At 44.7% G+C, this 22,019-nt stretch overlaps 1 protein-coding gene across 3 annotated transcripts in view; it reads left to right on the forward strand.

Moving 5' to 3' along the window:
* The window catches only part of IDO2 (indoleamine 2,3-dioxygenase 2), a 72,246-nt gene that overhangs the window by 21,284 nt on the left and 28,943 nt on the right, over positions 1-22,019 (forward strand). For 2 of the 3 annotated variants that reach the window (XM_065946834.1, XM_065946835.1), the window contains exons 2-7: positions 1,271-1,366; positions 6,884-7,003; positions 10,786-10,904; positions 12,362-12,376; positions 14,233-14,332; positions 15,791-15,908. In XM_065946834.1, the coding sequence (XP_065802906.1) occupies positions 1,271-1,366; positions 6,884-7,003; positions 10,786-10,904; positions 12,362-12,376; positions 14,233-14,332; positions 15,791-15,908 (568 nt within the window). The remainder of the gene's footprint in view (positions 1-1,270; positions 1,367-6,883; positions 7,004-10,785; positions 10,905-12,361; positions 12,377-14,232; positions 14,333-15,790; positions 15,909-22,019) is intronic. The other variant, XM_065946833.1, reaches the window with a different exon arrangement.

Genomic DNA, 22,019 nt, shown 5'->3' on the forward strand with positions numbered 1-22,019 from the left:
CACTTGATTCATAAACATGGAAATCATCCTCACTGCCTCTACCTTTTTTCCCCCAATTTCTTTTAAATCGGAGGATAATTGCTTCACAATATTGAGTTGGTTTCAACTGTAGAGCAATGTGAATCGGCCATAAGCATACATTTATCCCCTCTCTCCTGAGTCTCCCTCCCACCTCCCCCAATCCCACCCCTAGGTCATCACAGCGTGCCGGGCTGCGCTTCCTGTGTTATACAGAATCTTCCCATGAGCTTTCTATTTTATGCAGAGTAATGTATAAATATCAGTGCTACTCTCTCAGTTCATCCCACCCCTTCCTTCCCCTGCTGTGTCTACAAGTCCATTCTCTGTATCTCGATTCCTGCCCTGCAAATGGGTTCATCAGTACCACCTTTTTAGATTTCTTATATATGCGTTAATATATGGTATCTCTTTTTCTCTTTCTGACTTACCTCATTCTGTATAATAGGCTCTAGGTTCATCCACCTCACTAATGAGTGAGTGACTCACATTTGTTATGAGTCATTTGTCATTAATCTGTCATTTCTCTTAAACTTTAGATTTGAGTAACACTGAATGATCTGTAATCCCAAGAACAGATGATTTATCCATCATCTGATCTGTTTCACTGCCTTCTCATCTTCAAATTGCCATCCTGAAAAGTCACTTTCAGACCCTAAAGCTGGCCCCAAATGTCATGTTTCTATGACCATTTCCCTTTGATCCCCTAGAATTAACCACTCCCTCCTCTGCTAGTTCTTAAGGATACTGTGCCATGCTAAGTCACTTTAGCAGTGTCCAACTCTTCGTGACCCCATGGACTGTAACCTCCAGGCTCCCCTGTCTGCGGAAATTCTCCAGACAAGAATATTGGAGTGGGTTGTGATGTCTTTCTCCAAGGGATCTTCCCGACCCAGGGATCAAACCCATGTCTCCTGCAGCTCCTGCATTGTAGGCGGATTTTTTACTGCTAAGCCCCCGGGGAAGCCCTTTCTTAAGCTTACACACATCTATAATCGAATATATTATACTGCAAGAGTTATGTCTGATGACACTATACTTATCCCTTAGTAGTTACATGCTCCTAATCACAAGTCCTGTATTTTAGTCACCTGTGTATCTGGAGTGCCTCACATAGGATTCAGCGAATTCTCAATATTTGTTGAATAGAATTGACCTGAATTCTGCCTTAAGGTTGAAATCTGAAAGTAGCATTGAGGCTGCTTCCCAGAGAGGTCTAAAATACTGAGACATTTGTATCTTTTGGATGCAGAGAGAACTCCCTGGTCACTATCATCCTTGGATGGAAATTGCCAGCAGACTTCCCCAGTTGATTGAGAACCATCAGCTTCGAGCTCAAGTAAATGAGGTATAACACCTTGTGTTCTCCCTGACCCTTTCTCACGACCCTATTTTCATCCTCTCACCACTTTTCTTTCTCCACATTGTAGACATGGGTCAGCTGACCACTCACTGAAGGTGGTGACTTTATCCACAGAACTGAAACAATCTCACTCTTGGTGATGAGTGGAATAACACTTGCTTCTGGTATGATGTGTGTTTCCCTAAAATTTCCAGAGCATACACAGAACAATTCCTGGACTATATTATATTAAGCACTCAATAATTTTTTTTTTTTTAAAAAAGAAGGCAATCTGGTTGAGAATTGTCAGGAAATTGATGGATAAGTTGCATCTGGGTCAGGATAGGCATGGAATTCTCAGTGTCCTCATGTCAAGCCCCACGGTCAGGGTTCCCCTCCCTCTGGGTGAAGTCACACTGATTTATTGTTGGAGTCCTATAAAAGAGTTGAGCCAAGAGACTTTCTCAGTTTTACAGCCAGTGTTAGCAGATTCTTTAGAAATTGTTGATAAACCTTAATCAGGAAGGAATAACAATGAAACTAGGAGACTTACAGAGAAATATAGGACTATTTATCTATGATAATAAGTACTAAAGGGTAATTTAACACCTATTTGAACAGCTAATTTTTTTTTTTTTAATCTGGCAATAGCAAACACTGGTGATGATACAAAGAGACTCTCATTCACATTGCTGATGGGAATGCAAAATGTCACAGCTACCCTGGAAGAGGGCCTGCAAAATATCACAGCTACCTTGACAAGTTCTTTAAAAAAAAAAAAAAAGTATAATTTTGTATTAGGGTAGAGCTCTGGTGGCTCTGCTCAGAAAGACCTCTGCCTGCAATGGGGGAGGCCCAAATTTTATCCCTGAGTTGGGAAGAGCCTCTGAAGAAGGGAATAGCTACCCACTCCCAGTTTTCTTGCCTAGAGAATTATATGGACAGAGAAGCCTGTCAGGGTACAGTCCAAGGGGTCTCAAAGAGTCAGACACAACTGAGTGACTAACACTTTCACTTTCACTCATAGCCAATTAACAATGTTATCATAGTTTCCGGTTAACAGCAGAGACTTAACCATACACATACATGTGTTCATTCCCAAACTCCCCTTCCATCCAAGTGGCAGATTCAAATAAAGAATTACTATACGACCCAGCAATCACATTACTAAATATTTACCCAAGTAAACCGAAATTTTGTGTTCATGGAAAAGCAGGTGTGTAAGTGATTATCTAAACCAGAAACCACCAAGATGTCCCTCAACAGGGGAATTTTATTTGTTTATTTTTTAACAGGGGAATTTTAAACTGAGTACAAAGGCCTGAACATTTGTGTGGTTCCCAAATTCATACATTGAAATCCTCATCCCCAATGTGATGGTTAGGAGGCGGAGCCTTTGGAAGTGATTAGTCAGAGATCTCCTGAGAAACAGACTTATTTTTTCCTATCTATATAGGAAGAGATTTAGTAGGAGGGATTGACACACCTGATTACTGAGGCTGAGAGGCCCCACAGCCTGCCACCTGCAAGTTGGAGGAGGCCCGGGAAAGCTGAGAACCCAGGAGCCAGTGGTGCAAGTTCCAGTCTGAGTCTGAAGATCTAAGAACTAGGAGTGCTAATGCTACGGGTCAGGGGAAGTGGCTGTCCCAGCCTGAACAGAGCAATGTCTCCCTTTCTCCACTATTTTGTTCTTTTCGGGCCCTACACGGGGCAGTGATTCCACCTGAGCTGGTGAGGTGAGGGTCCTTACTCAGTCCCCACATCTCTTCCAGAACCTCTTCCAGAATCTCAGAGACACACCCCAAAATATTTACCAGCCATCTGGGCTTCTCTTAGCCTAATCAAACTGACACCTCAAATCAACCAACACCCAAGGTAATCGAGTCGTGAGAGAAGAAGGGGATAGTCATAAATGGGATGAGTGCCCTTATCAAGGTGACCCAGGACTCTATGACACTCTGTCGCTGTCATGGGAAGATACAGCAAGAAGACAGCAAGACGGTTCTCAATGGAGCCCCATCGTGCCGGCACCCTGGTCTTGGACTGCCAGCTTCCAAAACCAAAATAATTAAATTTCCATTGTTCATAAGCCCTCTAGCCTGTGGTACTTTGTTACAGCAGTCTGGAAGACACTGAGCTGTCTTCATATGAAGGAATGCTATTCAGTGGCAAAAATGAATAAGCTATTGGTTTATTCAACAATATGGATAAACTTTATGTACATTTTGCTAAATGAAACATGTCAGAACCGAAAGGCTACATATCCCGATTCCATTCATGCGACATTGCAGAGAAGGCGAGCATTATAAGGACAGAACAGGTCAATGGTGATGAGGGACTGAAGAGAAATGATTACTAAATGATTACTATGTTTTAGGATAACATAACTGCTATCTATGGTATTCTGGCGGTGGATACGTGATTCTATGCCTTTGTGAAACCCATAGACTTTTATGTCACATTGTGAAGGGTTTGCAAATTTTAAAATATTAACCAGAATGTTGGGAGATGTTGGAATGGAATGCAGACAATAATACCTAGGTGAATCCAGCTGTCCTACAGATGCATGACATCACTTTAGGAAAGAGGGTAGGGAAAGGGAGGTGACCTAGGTTACTCAGAAAAGTGATGCTGTGACTGGTGCTGGATTAACAAAGAACCATTTGCAATCACTGCGCTCAAGCTGGTGAATTTGCTTTGCAAAGCAGTACAGTTGAACAATTCTGAAACCACTGTGTGTGTGTGTACACACACTAGGCTGAAACAAATAAATAAATGAATTGTGGATGATATTCCACTGTCAGAGATGTTAGTTATACATTAGCAAGGGAGGAAAATAAGATCAACCTGGGACACCAGGTTAGAGTTGGAGACATCTGATATGTTTAGCATTTTAGCATCATTTATGTGGGTTCTTTGGAGAATGAAATGGCAAAACACTCCCATATTGTTGCCTGGAGAATCCCACAGACAGAGGCACCTGGCAGGCTACAGTCCATGGGGTCACACGAGTCGGACATGACTTAGTGACTAAACCATCACCACCATGTGGGTTCTTTTCCACTAGCACCACCTGAGATGCCCTTATATACACATACATGCACACTGATACATAGACGGAAAAACAAATTTATGTGGATAAACAGTGTATATAATAGGTGTATGGGCTTGCCAGGTAGCTCAGTGGTAAAGAATCTGCCTGCCAACCAGGAGATGCGAGTTCTATCCCTAGGTAAGGAAGTGGCAGCCTACTTCAGTATTCTTGCCTGAGAAATCCCATCGACAAAGGAGCTTGGCGGGCATGGGGTTGCAAGAGGGTTGGACATGGCTTAGGGACTAACCAGCAGCGGCAGCATAACAGGCGTACACACACACATCCTGCTGCTTATTCATCCAGCCGTGTCAGATTCTCTGCGACCACGTGGACTGTAGCCCGCAAGACTACTCTGTCCATTGGATTCTCTAGGCAAGAATATTCCCATGCCCTCCTCCAGGGGATCTTCCCGAACCAGGGTCTCTTGCATTGCAGGCAGATTCTTTACCCCTGACCCACCAGGGCATACCCCCACCCCCCATACACATGAACTATTTCCTAACTTGGCCCACTGTGAGGATCTAGAAACAGTGGCATTCCACTAGCAAAGAGCAAACCCAGTGCCCATTTATTTGAGCTCTTTTCCAATCAATGGAAGTAGGGCTCCTTGGAGAAAGAGTTGATTATAAATCCTGAGCTAGGAAAAATAGAAGGTGACCCCAGAACATCTTGGGACTTTATTCCTTCACCTTGAGGCTGCAGGGTAGGTAGCCGGTAGCCACTCATGGCCACTGAGCCCTTGAAATATGACTGGGGACAAATTAGTATGTCAGATATCCATTGGATTTTGAAGACTTACTGTAAAAGGAGAGTGTAAAATATCTCGATAATTTTAATATTGATCGTGTGTTAACATTTTGCATCTATTAATCTCGATAAAATATTATTAAAACTAATTCCACCTCAGTGTTTTCTTGTTTTCTTTCTAAAATGTGGCTAATAGAAAATGTAAAATGACACATATGGCTTTCAGATTTTCATCTGGCAGAGAGGACTTTATAGTGCAGGGCAGTGGCCAGCAGAACTGAACTATAACCCTGGCTCAGTGCCTCCTGGCTCTGCGACCTTGGGCAAATATCTTATCCTTGCTGATTCTTGCCTATGGATCTTGGGAGAAGATGGGATACCAACCTGAGTGAGAAGCTTTTAGCATCAAGGCTTGGACACTTTAGTAACTGCCTTAGAATAAGTACTGAATAAATAACTCTGGTTGTAATTTTCAGGCTGGTTCTTATTAAAATGCAATGTCAGTGGTCCTCCCAATCCCGCCTTTCCCCTCTTCCCTCCCTTCCCTGCCCACACCCCCCTAACGCACAGAACTTTCAAGATTGTATCTCAGCCAGTTTTTAGAGCAAAATGTGGAATCTGGTACAAAGCAGAAGACAAGGAAAGGCTGTCTGTAGCGGACCGCGTAGGAAGGAGTCCCATCCCGAAGGCAGAAGCTTCTGCGAGGGCGATAGGACCCCTGGTCCCATCCCACTCCTCTCTCAAAGAGATACATGCCATGTTCACGGCCACCCTTCTGGCGCTTGGGACCCCAGAGAGGGGCGCCTGGAAGGATCTAGATCAGACTGTATCTAGAACTGGGGGCAGGATGGCAGAGTGGGGGGTGGCGGGGAGAACACCCAGCCGGGATATGCAGGGAAATTAGAGTTCAAAGGTGTCATCTGAAACAGACAGGGCTAGCCTGAACTAAACTGAGAAACTGGTACTATTTGCATAGGCAGAGCTGTCAGGAATAAAATATTTGTGTTCAGGGTGTTGCTTTCAATAGCAACTGTGGCCTCCACAGTTCCCTATGACTCATCTTGAGGAGGAAGCCGGTGGAGAAGTGAAAAGACCCACCCAGTTTCACCGGGAGAGTTCGGACAAGGACTGAACAGCCTTTGGGCTCCCCGCAACCACTCCCTCCCAGGGAGTTTGTTGGGTGAATTCCTAATTCCGTTGGACTTCGTTTACCTTTTCACCTAGGAATTATACCGAGAGAGTCACGCCCACAGCAGGTGGGCTGCTACTGGTGTTCAGTGGTACCCATTAAGCAGAAGGTGTTTGATAAGGCAGGGTTGTAAAAGTCGCCCTGGGAGACTCCCCGTTTGATACATGATATCAGCCTTGGGACTACGTTATTCTGTTAATATAACACTCCAATCAAGTTGCCACTTCAATAATGGCCACCAGTGTCCAGACACTACCATGGAGACAATCTGGGGGCTTGCATGGGATGTAGGTGTTGGCATTTCATGAACAATGTCATGTGAAAGACCTCTCTTACTGCAGTATCCTGAGATTAGGGCAGAAATGAGTGTGTGAGGATTGCCTTAACTAAAACATAACCCACCAGTTACACCCACAGGACCCTTCAAGCCACAAAACTCCCACGGCCATTACACCCCCGCAACTGGTAACCTCCGGACATTTCTCCTGAACAGATGCCGCTCTTGAACTGCCAGTTCCTCACAGGTTACCGAGAGTGGCGCCTGGCACGCCTAGTCCTGAGCTTTATCACCATGGGGTATGTCTGGCAGGATGGGGAGACGCAGCCCAAAGAGGTAGGAACGAAGGGGCTCTTGTCTTCTCATCTGGCAGGTTCTCTGTACCTGAAGAACACTGTCTACACTGTTTTCCTGGAAAGTGGCTCCTTTCATGGTCTTCTTTTGGGTTTGAGATGAAGCAAACACAAAGGCTTCCCGGGTGGGTCAGTGGTAAAGAATCTGCCTGCAATACAGGAGAGATGAGTTCAATCCCTGGGTAGGGAGGATCTCCTGGAGAAGGAAATGGCAACCCACCCCAGTATTTTTGCCTGAGAAAGCCCATGAACAGAGGAGGCTGGGGGCCTATAGTCCATGGGGGTCTCAAAGAGTCAGACATGACTTAGCTATTACCCAGCAGCAGCAGTAAAATGAAGTGCAAAAGGCCCCTTTAAATGAAAGACCATTTCTCCCCACCTGGCCTGGAAGTTAATTTTCTTTAGCACTGGGAGCCCTTTCATTTGTTTTTGAATTGTTTTTCTTTTTTTCTTTCTGACCGGCACTTTCTTCTAGGAATGTTAAACTGTTGCATTTGAAGGCGAGTCATAAGATATCATGAAACCCTGAATGACTTCCGTTTTACAACATTTTGTGCTCTTCCTCACATCAGTAACCACACAGTCTCATATGCTAAGTATAGTAATACTGTACCCATTTTACAGACAGTCAAGGACTACAGAAGCTAAATTTCTGGCCCAAGGCTAGGTAGCAACTTTGTGGAAAATCCAGGGTCACAACCCAGACCTTCTGATTTCACTAATGCAGCCTTCATTCCCCAGAGACACACATTACCATTTATAACACTGTGCTTATTTTTTTGATGTTGCTTGTTATCTACCAAATGCTGGTCTGTCTCTTAACATTTCATGCAAATCTCTTCTGACTCCTTGCATAACTTTTTACGGTTTCGATCTGAACCTCAGAACATGAAGTCTTTGAGCTTCACTTACCACATATAAATTACTATTCGTTTCACTTTTTTATAAATGGACCTTTTACAGAAATCAGGATGTTACCCTTGTTTTGCTTCTGCAAACTTGAGTGAGCAACCTGTTCTTACTTTGTTTGCCTAGGTTTATTCTACAATTTGTCTATCAAGTAAATAGAGGAGACTCCCAGTGATGAAAGCAAGGCTAAGTGAGATAAGAGACAGGAAGGAAGCAGAGAGCTACTGCAGACTGTTTAAATGTCAGGTCGTCTAACTTTAAAGAGTCATGTGTCTGATGTGGGAAAGTTTGAAGTCTAGGCACACATGATGGAACATCCCAATGGATTTTTCCTCCTCTTTCTGTTCTCCAGACCAGCATCCTCGATTGGGGAAGGGATGAAGTAGGTGACAAGGGAGGGAGACACCAGTTTCCAGTGGGTCTTTGACCTTCCAGATCACCACTGAGCTCCCTACACCCATTCCCACACACCACCTCAAACCATCTCTACTTTCCCTGTATTTCCTTCTTTAACTTTTCTACTGTGGAGACACCTCATTTCTGCACTGCCCTCCTCATCCCTGCTTCCCAAGGGAAGCTGGCCTTAGGCTTAAATTTGAAAACTATTGTTGTTGAGTCGCTGCCACATCTGACTCTCTGTGACCCCATGGACTCCAGCACCCCAGGCTTCCCTGTCCTTCACCATCTCCAGGAGTTTGCTCAAGCTCATGTCCATTGTGTCGGTGATGCCATCCAACCGTCTGGTCTTCTGTCCCTCCCTTCTCATCCTGCCCTCCACCTTTCCCAGAATCAGGGTCTTTTCCAGTGAGTCAGCTCTTCACATCAGGTGGCCAAAGGACTGGAACTTCAGCTTCAGCATCAGTCTTTCCAATGAATATTCAGGACTGATCTCCTTTAGGATGGACTGGTTGGATCTCCTTGCAGTCCAGGGGACTCTCAAGAGTCTTCTCCAACACCACAGTTCAAAAGCATCAATTCTTCTGTGCTCAGCCTTCTTTATTGTCCAACTTTCACACCCATATATGACTACTGAAAAACCATATCTTTGACTATATGGACCTTTGTCTCAGATTTTTAATACGCTGTCTAGCCTTGTCATAGCTTTCCTTCCAAGGAGCAAATGTCTTTTTAATTTTGTGGCTGAAGCCACTGCAGTGATTTTGGAGCCCAAGAAAAGAAAATCTGTCACTGCTTCCACTTTTTCCCCATCTATTTGCCATGAAGTGATGGAACCAGATGTCATGATCTTAGTTTTATGAATGCTGAGTTTTAAGCCAGCTCTCTTTCATCCTCATCAAGAGGCTCTTTAGCTACTCTCCACTTTCTGTGAATAGATATTTTTACATTAAGGGGGAAGGAAGTTGGAAGTGGGAGAAAGGAGGCATAAGAATATTCTTTTGAAACTATTTAGCCTTGTTGATGGTTAGAGTCCCCCATTCCCATCCCCATGGGTCCTGGTAATTTTTCTAGATATTTGGACAAATAGGGTTCTTTAGAGAGGTCCTCAGATTACTCAGGGATTGAATGGGGACTGTCCTGAGGTGACTTACTTGAAGTTGCTATTGGGTGTGATGAAATGTTCTAGTCTTCCCATCTGTCTCCCTGAGAAAAGGACACACACACACATATATACACAAACACATACACATATTTGTTCCTAAAACTAAGACTATGCAGAAAACACTTGTATGCAGGTATCTACATTATCTGTCTGGATATATATAGGTATATATATATATATGTAGATATACACACACACACACACACAGAGGGATATTTTCTCACAGCTCATCAACTCAGTCCCCACTTATGCCTCAACATTTGTTCATACTCTTAATTGTACAATTTTTAGAGATTATTTTATACTATATATGTACATGCATGGTCCAATTTTGTACTTTTCACATATATTTCAGACCATACTCATAAATAATATATCCACTAGGTTGTTAAAGAATAAATATGAGAGTGAGGTGTGTATTATATTCATATTAATTGTATGGATATATGTTAATTAATGGTATATATTAATTAAATGTATTAATTATATGATGACTCGTATGAGTGAGTGAGTGAAGTCACTCAGTCGTGTCTGACTCTTTGTGACCCCATGGACTGTAGCCCACCAGGCTACTCCATCCATGGAATTTTCTAGGCAAGAGTACTGGAGTGGGGTGCCATTTCCTTCTCCAGGGGATCTTCCCGACCCAGGGATTGGACCCGGGTCTCCCACATCGCGGGCAGGCACTTTACCATCTGAGCCACCAGGGAACCCCACTCATATAATTCCATTTTTATTCTCAGGTTGTTTCTTTACCACACAATTTTTAGGAATAAAAAATCAATTGACATAGATGCTCAGTCATGTCCAACTCTTTGAGACCGCATGAACTGGGGCTCTGTCAGGCTCCTTTGTCCAGGGGATGCTCCGGGCAAGGATACTGGAGTGAGTTGTCATGCCCTCCTCCAGGGGATCTTCCTGACCCAGGGATCAAACCCACATATCTTATGCCTCCTGCATTGGCAGGCAGGCTCTTTGCCCCTAGCACCACCTGGGAAGCTCACACACTATTGATACTATGTATAAAATAGATAACAAATCAGAACCTACTCTATAGCACAGGGAATTCTACTCAGTGCTCTGTGGTGACCTAAATGGGGAGGAAATCCAACAAAGAGAGGATATACATATACGTGTAGCTGGTTCACTTCCCCATACTAACTACACAGGAACTAATTACACAGAAGCTAACACAGCATTGAAAAACAAATATATGCCAATAATAAAAAAAAGACAAGATTGCTTCCTCCATTGCATTATTTCTATAATGTACTGTCTGCATTTATATCCGCAAGATTCTGCCAAGAAACCTTGCCCTGCCGTTTGTCGAGGTGTCCAGGAAACTGGGGCTCCCTCCTATCCTCGTTCACTCGGACTTGGTGCTGGCCAACTGGGCTACTAGGAACCCAGGAGGGTAAGACCAGGAGAGGGTGCTTGGGATCTGAACAAATGAAAACCGGGTAAGGGAGAGGTTTGTGATTTCTCTTGCTACAGGAAATGTCCAAACTTTGTCAGCTCTTTTGGTTGAGAGATGCTCATATTTATTACCTGGGGCCATCCCTGGTGGCTCAGATAGTAAAGAATCTGCCTGCGATGTGGGAGACCCAAGTTCAATCCCTGGGTCTGGAAGATCCCCTGGAGAAGGAAATGGCACTCCACTTCAGTATTCTAACTTAGGAAATTTTATAAACAGAGGGGCCTGGCAGGCTACCATCCATGTGGTTGCAAAGAGCCGGACATGACTGAGCAACTAACACAGTTGTGGTGTCAAAGAAAGGGTGAACTTAAACCCAGGTTCAAAATTCACAATTCGCAGGAGTTTCCTCTCAACCCACTCTGAACATGCTGGGACAGATTGTTACAAAGATATAAAAGGAACAAGATAAATTGTCTGGATGGCCACATGCTCAGTGTTTTGGGTCTGCTATGTATGTTGAGACTTGGCTTACTCTTTGTTACACCAAGACCTGTAGGGAAGAAAACTTTGCCCTTCTTCACATCTAGGCTCCTTGGCTAGTCTAATCATCAAACTGACTTAAGACAGATGAACAGAGGGGGCTTCCCAGATGGTGCTGGTGGTAAAGAACCTGCCTGCCTGTGCGGGAGATGTAAGGGATGGGAATTCAGTCCCCTGGGTTGGGAAGATCCCCTGGAGGAGGGCATGGCAACCCACTCCAGTATTCTTGCCTGGAGAATCCCGTGGGCAGAGGAGCCTGGCCGACTATGGTCCATAGGGTTACAAACAGAGAGACATGCCTGAAACGACTTAGCACTCATGCATGCACAGATGAACAGAAGAAAAACAAATTTAATTTTGTACATGTTGGAACTCCATAAAAATATGAAGTTGAAGATGTGACTGAAGCAGGTGGCTTTTATACCTTCTAGACAAGGAAACAGTACATTTGTAAAAACTTGACAAGACACTGGGGTTTAGGCTTGGGGTAGCTAATTAGGGGAGAGGTAGCAAGGTTTGTTTGTACAAGCTCCTCAGACCCACATTCCTCTCTCTGGAGATAAGACTCTTTCTCTACCGCCTGGTACAGAGAGGACGCCCTTCACGTGGAAGATTTATTTCCTACTTTCAGGGGCGCAAAGAGGTCAGCGTGTCCTTTTGGCAACCACTGTTTCTCAAGTACCTTTAATTCAAAATAATCCACCAAAGTGATATACTTGGGATGGTGTATTCTGCTGCCCTCAGGCCCATAGTCTAGTAACAGTCCCTGACATCCAAACTGTGTGTGTGTCTGCAGGTTCATTTGCTCACAGATGCACATGCCTTGTGTACACCCTGGATGTACATATTAAGTTTGCAAACTGATTTGTTCCTTTCTTTTCTTTTTCTTCTGTCAATCACTGAAATTGGACTAGACCCCTGGAAATCAGGTAAGCTATCAGAAATCCTTCACTCACTTTAGTTCAGTTCAGTCACTCAGTTGTATCTGACTCTTTGCGACCCCATACTCACTTTAGGATTCTCACTAACTGTAAAAATTTACAATAAAATAAACACACAAAAAGAAAGCATCCCATATTGCATGTATAATATATAAATTATAGAAATGCACACACACAAAAAAGACTAGAAGAACATATACTTCAAATCAACAGCCCCAAAGTTAACAGTAGTTGTCTCTGCTATGTGTAAATTAAGGAATTATTTTTCTTTGCTACATTTTCCAATTTGTACATAAAAAAAAAGTAAAAGCCAATGCAATAAGAGCAAACAAACAAACCACTCCTCACCAAAGCTTCACCAGTTCTCTAATTCTCTGTGATTTTTTTCAAGTCTAATGATCTAGTGGTAAAGAACCCGCCTCCAATGCAGTAATTCAGGAGAAGTAAGAGACGTGGGTTTGATCCCTGGGCCAGGAAGATTCCCTGGAGGAGCGCATGGCAACCCACTCCAGTACTCTTGCCTGGAGAAATCCACAGACAGAGGAGATTGGTGGGCTACAGTCCATGGGGTTGCAGAGAGTTGAACACAACTGAACTGACTTAGCACATGCATGCAAAATCTGAAAAAGATCTCTGGTCTCACCATAACTTCTATGAAAGGACACAGGGCAGGCTGTGGCTGCTACAGCTACAGAATCCCTTTGAAATATTACAGAGACTGGAGCTTGCGGGGCAAATCTGGTTGAGAAGTTTTTAGACTCCTCTTTCACTAGAGAGCGCAGTTTACCTCTAAGTTGACATTGCCTCTCTAATCAACAAACCTCAGCTCAGTAAGGGGTTCAGCATAAAAGCTTTGGCTTGGAAGATGGAGAGATGAAGGGTGAAGACCCCATTTTGCACAGAAATGTGACTCTGCTGAAATTATGGGGGTCCCGACTTACTTCGCTTTTGTGTTTTTCATTTCTTCTTGTTTTTAAAATGTTAGAGGCAGAGGTGATTTATGGAATGAAGCTTGCATGCTTCATAGACTGGATTCAGCTCTGGGGTATTTGAATCCATGTGATAACAGATCATTTAAGAATGATCCTCTATTACAGTCTTCAGCTTTCACTACTATAATACAGAATTTGGTAGGGGATGGGGGGAGAGACTGATTAGAGAGAGTCCCAGCCTGAATTTATGAAACGGCTCTCAAGCAGGTCCAGTGACTAAGGAACTCGATGAACTTGGGGAAGTGACTTTGCTTCTTTGGGTTATACTTTTCTGTCTGTAGAAAAGGGGCGTGGAGTTAGCCATGGCCTGGGCCTTCCAGGTGGCTCAGATGGTAAAGAATCTGCCTGCAGTGTGGGAGACTCAGGTTCAGTTCAGTCCCTGGATTGGGAAGATCCCCTGGAGAAGGGCACGGCGACCTAATCCAGTATTCTTGCCTGGGAAATCCCATAGACAGTGGAGCCCAGCAGGCCACAGTTCATAGAGTCCCAAAGATTCAGACATGACAGAGCAACTGTCATCTTATGCTCCCTGTAGCTCTATGACTCTGTTCCCGACAGGAAGGGTGTGTGAAGAATCAACCCTTCTTGTCCACCCGTGCTGTAGGGGTTTCCTGAGGGGGGAGTGGTGGTCTGGGACCATCAAGGCTGTGCCAGACTTTGGGAGTTCAGCTTAGGTGAACTTGGGCTGGAGCAGATGTGTCCCTTTCCTTCCTGTATGCTGCTGAAGAGACGTTTATCCTTGGCCGCTGGTTCCACCTTGGACTAGCAGTTACCTGACTCGAGGCCACCCCTGGGCCCTGCATACTCACTGTGCCCAAACCTCTAACCACGTGGTCATCTCTCCTTCCCAAGGAACTTGGACACCATTGTCTCATTCCCTGGGGGAGAAAGCCTGCGTGGTTTTATACTGGTGACTGTTTTGGTGGAGAAAGCAGCCGTGCCTGGGATTAAGGTATCTTTCCACCCAAAGCACCTTTTTTTTTTTTTTTTTCTCCTAAATGAGAAATCCATCTGAGCTTTCCTTCCCACCCACACCCTTTCTCTGCAGTGACCGAATCAATGTAGACTCCTATTTTGGTTAGTTAAGCAAAGAGATTGAAGTTCTAGCTCCCGTTCCTCAACCACCATAAAGCTTAGAATTGACCATTTGCCCATGGTCAAAACAAAGAAGTATTGTTCTAAGCAATGGGAGATCTAGAGGAATAAGAAAACATTGCTCTGGCCGCCAACTGAGGCTCAGGATCCAGTGGGGGAAGGTGGGTTGATATCGGGTGTAACGAGAACACGAGTGCTGAGTTTCATGCAAAGACATCTAAAATCTAATTCAGACTCAACAGGTTGGGCAAAACTCCCCACGGGAAATGACAGGTGTGAAAGCTGAGTAATGTAGACAGAGAGACAGAGGCTGATCTCTGGCAGGAGGAGATGCCATACAAAGGCTCTGAGTTCAAATGAACCGTCCTTGAGAACCAACGAAGACCCCCTGTGTAGCACAGGGAACTCTGCTCAGTCTTATGTGGCTGCCTGGATGGAAGGGGAGTTTGAGGGGTTAATAGATCCATGTGTATGTGTGGTTGAATCCCTTTGCTGTCCACCTGAAACTATCACAACATTGTTAATTAGCTATACCTTCAATAGAAAATGAAAAGTTTAAAAAAAAAACTAGCTAAACTAAAAATGTATCATCCCTGAGGTCACCTAGCCCTTGGGAGTTGTAAACTTGTATCCCTTTAAGGCTCAGGCAGGTCCCAGGAAGGTCAGGTGTCCACAGAGCATCCATGTCTTGCCTAGAGATGTTGGAGTTAGATTTCTGTCCTTCCTCACCACCTTCCCTGATAAACATATTTTGGGTGCCTTCCGTATCTAGAGTGGGGTTATTGGGCTACCAGATTGGGCCACCACGCCCTTCTTCACTGTGAAACTATGTGGTCATTTTACTCCTCATCCATGTGTTTATTCTGTGTGTTTATTATGGAAACAGAATCAGATACTGGTAAGGGGTTCAGATAAAGTGGAGGCTGCTAATGACGGGACTCTAGAACTGAGCAGTCCACACATTCTGATTTTCCATCAGACAAGAGCTGAGGAGTGAAAGTGTCCTGATTCAAGACGTAGAAGTAGGAAGGATGCTCATGTGTGATAACTGCAGAAGAAGGAAGGAGGGAAATGAGGGAGGGAGGCCCCTGAGAGGGACAAGTAGGAGCAGCCAGGGGAAAGATCCAGAAAGACCTAACCAGGTCGATCCAGCAGGTGACCAGAGAGGACCTCATGGCCAATCTGGTTGAGGACCACTCCCCAGGGGAGCCTCGCCACGCGGTCCAGCAGGCAGAGGGCTGCCCTCCCTGGACTCCCCACCTCAGTGGACCGTAAGTGAATGCTCGTGTGCTGAGGGACTGAATCTCGTCTCCAGGCCCTGGTTCAGGCCGTCAACGCCATCTTGCAGCCCAGCCCAGACTCCTTGCTTCAAGCCTTGCAGCAACTGAGAGTCTCCATCCAGGACATCACCGGAGCCTTGGGACAAATGCACGGTACATGCGCCTGATGCCTGAGGGCTCTCCTGGTGGGGAAAAGGGCCTGAAGGCTGGGAAGCATCCAGGGGATGGTGCTGCTGTGTTAGCCTGGCTTTAAGATAACTGCCTTTCAGACTGTTGGAAAATGACCTCTCAGTTGGCAGGGATATCTCCGTGCTTTTGGCCTCCTTTCCATTTGCTTGCAATTAGGGTGATTTCTTATCTTGGGCGGTCACATTTTTGTGCGTTGAGGTCTCACGTGAAGCTTGGGAAAAGGGAAGGAGCACACATATGGCTTATACCTGCTTTAACCAGCAATGACCCTGGTCCTAGAGAACATAACTGATCTTGGCTTCTTCAGGTCTCCTTTTCTGTGGCCAGCGAAGGGATAGGTTATCCTAGGAGTGGTCACTTAAAGGTCACACCCTTCACCACCTGGTTAAATATTATTCTGGTGATCACATCACTCGGCAATTTCTTGGCAGCTATTTAGCTTCCTCTCTCAGGAGAAACTCTGCCGGAACCAGCCGGAAGATTTCAGCAAGCAACACGACGCATTCCTTTAGGCTAAGAAATAAAGACACAGAACAGATGGGGTCGAGAGGATCGCTGCAGTCAGCGATGATTCTTTATTTCTCAGGGTTACATTTATACTAAACCAAGAAGAGAATCTTAAGAAGAGAAAATATTTTTCCATAACTATCACTTTGAGATAACAATCACCAGAACTCTCTGATAACGTCAAGGGATAAGAAGGGCATCCCGTTTATCTTAAGGGTGGTTGTGAAAGGCTTATCTATCTGCATTATGTGTGCATTCAAGGCTTACTAGTGTTCTGATTAACTTTGGATTCCAGGAGAGGGGTGGCGGGACAGAGAGCTATGTCCTTGAAGGGACCCTTGATAATCAATCAAGGCAACTCCCAGAGTCAGCTCTTTCAAGCCGCTCCCCGCAAAACTCCAAAATTAAAATGGAAGAGGGTGTGATCTTTTTAATAAAGGAAAAACAACTGAGTATCTGTTCCTTCTGCAAAACAAAATAGATTCTAGTAAAAGAGAGTGTTTATAGGAAATGGAGCAGGAGGAAGGGAGATGGAAACCAGATGCAGCTCAGTTTTAGCTTTTCATTAAAAGGATAGATTGTCCTTGCAGACTCTGCGAAATTCATCTGAGTACATACTCTTTCCATTCAAAGGTCTCTTTTTACATGTCAGAGTCACATCTCCCCATTTCTCCGAATTTTAATTTTAAAGGCCTCCCGATCACATCAGTAGGTCTCTTGCCAAACCAGCTCTCCAAGCTTAGTGAGATGGATTTTAGTTTTGCCAGGGTGCCCTGAGTGTATTACTCAGCATGTCGGGACAACTAACGAGACATCGCAGGTGCCCAGATCATACGAATGAGCTGGAGTGAGTGGTTCGGAAGGTCATGAGAGGCCCTCCACCCTGTCATGGATATGTCCCAGCAAGGTGTCCTTAGCCCTATCTGGCTCTCTCACACTTCCCTAGTTCTCATTCTCAAAGTCACTTCTACAGCCTGGGCCAACTTTTAGCTTTCTTCATCACCCTCTGCAGGAGGTCTAATGGCCTGGGAAAGTGATGGGATGATTTCTTTTGGGTCACTCCAAGGCAAATTTGCCCACACAGACATCCTATACAGGTGTCTACTATAAAAGGTGACTACTAGTCACTGCAGTGAGAGACATGATGGTCTCAAAAGCAACCCCAACAGCATCTTCCACCCTCTACGCTCCTGAAACGTGTGGCCTGGATTCTCCTCTCATCAAGGGGTGAAGCCTGTGTGATGTATGTGGGCTTGTGACATGCCTGTGGCCAGTAGAACTCAGCAGAAGTGACACGGCATGACCTCCCAGGCAGGGTTAGAAAGTGTGATGCAGCTGTCATGGAGCGCACTGAGTCATGACGAATAAAAAGCCCACTGGGTCACCGGGGCATTGAAGAGGATGTCAGAGCACACAGAGAGGCCAAGTGTACCCCACTGGGCACCTGGCCCAGGGGTGAATAAGCCCCTGGGAGAGTCTTAAGTTCCCACTGCCCAGGCACCTTCAGCTCCATCTCCTCGGCTGAGGACCCAAGCACTGTGAAGCAGATAGCCATCTCTGCTGGGTCTGGCCCTGATTCCTGCCCTGCAGGGCCGTGAACACAATACAGTGGTTATTCTGTGCCACTGAGTCTGAGTGATTTGTTACTTAACCATGGTAATCAGAAAAGTGATATTGTAAAAATAATCGATAATAGAAAGTGCACGGTGTAAGGAATCACATGAATGTTTTAGGCATTGGTTGAATTTCTTTTGCAGTTGGATTGCATCTGCCTGATAAGTAGAGCTCAGCTTCACTGCTTTCCTCCCCAAAGGGAGCTTTCCAAGATTCCTTTTTTCTGAGCTCAGTTTTAGCACAAGTTGCTTCTTCCTTTTCTCCACAAAGTCCTCTTTTCAAGGAATTTTCTGACCTGGAGTCACGCCTGAAGCAGTGCCCAAGGCAGGGGAGGAGGCAGGGCCAAGGCAGAGGTACTTTGCTCTAGGGCTGCAGTTGGCATATGAGAACCGCCCTGCGGTGACCTTTGTCAGCAGTCTCCTTCCAACACACACAGGGTTTTCCCTTCACCATTTTACCCAGTTCTCATTGCTGATTGGAAATCAAACCCAGACAATTCTATTTCCATAGCCTGACTCTCCCCAAGACAGAAGTCCATCACCACGTCACACTCATGGACCTTCACACTGCACACTCGCAGGACCCAGGTTCAGCTCTCCTGTTCTGGTGGTGAACAAGCAAATCAACCAGGTCAGAGCTTTGGGCTCTATTGGATGCGGAAGCTATGCTCTGATTTCCAGGCTTCCAAAATATGAGTAAGTCTGGATCTCAAGCTCGTGTGGTTGTTAATGGCCCTTGTTCTCCGAGTTTATTCTCTCAGAAAAGCAGAGGGATAACAGCCGTGGAAACTGTTGCCTTGTATTTTCTTCTGACACAACACCATTCCCAGCTTACCCTTTGTCAACTGCAAATTGGCGCTTACCAAGAGCGTTGCCAACAAGTGAACAATAAAGGCATTTTCCATCTGCCTCCACAGAGATTGAACCCCAAGCTGCTATAGCTGTTGACCTTCAACAACCCCAGAGGGAGTTCAGGGTGGAGTGAGGCCCTCTGTGCTCCGGGGAATCCGGTGGAACAGGGCTTTAGATAGTTGGATGTTTTTAGGAACAGATTTTATGATCTAAATCCTTGTGTCTCCTCATATCTAGAGAAACACTAAATCCCTTCATGATGACATCAGATCCTCATGACTAACAAAAACCTTTTGTAAAATGGGTGCTTCGTGGCATTGAATTCCCCCTTCACCAAAACCTTATATATTGACTTTCCCCCACTGCCGCTTTAAAACAGTCTCTCAGGTATCTGAAGTGCTGCCTCCCCAGCTACATTCCTCACTTTGCCCCAAATAAAACTTAACTCACAACTCTCTAGTTGTACATTTTTTTCTTTTTAGTTGTACATTTTTTTTTAGTCCACACTTTTATAGCTGTAGGGATTGTTCTTTGATTAGTGATGAGGGGGTCAAAATGTTTGCTTCTGACAGTTTGGTAAGTGTGAATGCCCTTCACACTACTGATTACTTCTGATTACTTCACTTAGCTCTGTCTAAGATATCTTCCTTCTTAACTTCTGAACTTATTTTTTAAGTTTTTATACTTTAAATTTTTTCTTACTATTTAAATTAGAGGATAATTGCTTTAGAGTGTGTCATGTTGGTCTCTGCTGTACAACACCACCAATCATTCATAATTATTTATATATAGATATGGGCTTCCCCGGTGGCTTAGCTGTAGAGAATCCACCTGCAATGCAGGAGATGTGGGTTCAAACCCTGGGTCAGAAAGATTCCCTGGAGGAGGAAATGGTAGCCCACTCCAGTATTCTTGCCTGGAAAATCCCACAGCTACAGTCCATGGGGTTGCAGAAGAGTCAGGCACGACCTAACAGCTAAACAACAACAGTGTGCATGCATACTAAGTCGCTTCAGTTGTGTCTGACTCTGTGCAACCCTATGGACTGTAGCCCACCAGGTTCCACTGTCCATGGGGATTCTCCAGGCAAAATACTGGAGTGGGTTGCCATGCCCTCCTCCAGGGGATCTTCCCAACCCAGGGACTGAACCAGTGTCTCTTATGTCTCTTGCATTAGCAGGTGGGTTCTTTACCACTTGGGCTTCCCTGATAGCTCAGTTGGTAAAGAATCCATCTGCAATGCTGGAGACCTGGGTTCGATCCCTGGGTTGGGAATATCCCCTGGAGGAGGGCATGGCAAACCATTCCAGTACTCTGGCCTGGAGAATCCCAGGGACTGTATAGTGCATGGGCTGGCAAAGAGTCGGACCCTGAGCGATTTTCACTGTCAATGATATCACATGTTCTTTCACTTTTTCTTTACCACTAGCGCCACCTGGGAAGCTGCAAAAGCAACCATGTATATATATCCTCTCTCTCTTGAGGCTCCCTCTCCCCTCCCATCCTAGTCCTCTAGGTCTTCAACTTGTGAACTTACTTTGTCTAAATCCAGGTGGAAGGGAATTTACACTGGAAATCGTCTCTTCAAATAGCATACAATTATATGACCAAGGGACCAAGTTCATGTTTCTAAAGTTGTTTTCGCTCATGGACTAGTGACACACAGTGATCTGAGTAAATCCAAATTATCTGAGCCATCATCTCTTCCCTGAAATCTAATTTCATCCTGTGAGTGCAGCACATCTTAAGGCAAGCACACACATATATACACAGGATACTGAAGAGTTTTACAAATCTTCACAGAAGATTTCTTAGGGCTGTAAGCAGAAATATGCATTGCACATCACACATTGAAGATGTCTAAAAATCTGCAGTGATCATTACTGTTTTATATGGTGAAGGCTCACTCAGATTTGCTTATATATACATTTTAAATTAAAAGAAAAAAAAATTTTTTTTCGCTGCAATGCATGTGGAATCTCAGCTCCCCGACCAGGGACTGAATCCGAGGCCTCTGCATTGGAGTTCAGAGCCTTAAACACTTGACTGTATATTTATAACCCTTGCTCTTCACTCCTTTGTATATATTTATTTATTTATTTATTTTGCCTGTAAGATTTGCTCTAGTGAGAGTCTCTGTTGCTGGTAAATTCATCTAAATATTGCCTTATTTTTCCATTTATTTATTTATATTTTATTATTTTATGCTTATTTATAGCTTGGATTTTTGCTAAAGGAAATGGCAACCCATTCCAGTGTTCTTGCTGGGAAAATCCCATGGACAGAAAAGCCTGGTAGGCTGCAGTTCATGGGGTCGCAAAGAGTCGGACACGACTGAGCGACTTAATTTCTTTTTTTTTTTATTTCAATATTCTTCGGTGTTGAGTACATCAGTACTAGTTTCCTTTGCTGCTTCTGAGAAGGCTGTCTCCTGTCTTCTTACCTGTCTTGTCATTTAGTCACTCAGTCACGTCCAACTCTTTTTAGGATCCCACAGACCACAGACCGCCAGGCTCCTCTGTCCATGGAATTCTCCAGGCAAGAGTACTGGAGTGGGTTGCCATTTCCTCCTCAGGGGATCTTCCTGACCCAGGGATTGAACCCGTGTCTTCTGCTTGGCAGGCAGATTCTTTTCCACTGAACCACCAGGGAAGCCTTTCTCCCTGCCTACTTGTCTTCTTTTGTCTGCCTATTTCCTGTGCTGTTCAGTTTATTACCCCTTCACAATAGTATGCTTTTGTACTTGATAGGATTCATTACCCTAGAAAATTCTCAGCCATGAAACCCTCACAAACTGCCCACCTCACTCCCTTTCTGCTTCCTACTGAAACTTTTCTTTCTTTCTTTTTTTTTTTAATATATCTAAACAATTTTTAAACGTTGTGTTGTTTCTGCCCTACAACAATGCAAATCACCTACAATTATATTAATACATACATCCCCTCCCTCCCTCCCTAACCTCCCCCACCACCCGTCTCATCTCTTCAGGTCCTCACAGAGCACCAGACTGGGCTTCCTGTGTTACGCAGTAACTTCCTGTCAGCCATCTTCCCTGATAGAGTGTCTCTGTTGATGCTACTTCTTCCATTGTCCCATTCCATCC

This window comes from Muntiacus reevesi, chromosome 10, assembly GCF_963930625.1.
Source record: "Muntiacus reevesi chromosome 10, mMunRee1.1, whole genome shotgun sequence".
Lineage (NCBI taxonomy): Eukaryota > Metazoa > Chordata > Mammalia > Artiodactyla > Cervidae > Muntiacus > Muntiacus reevesi.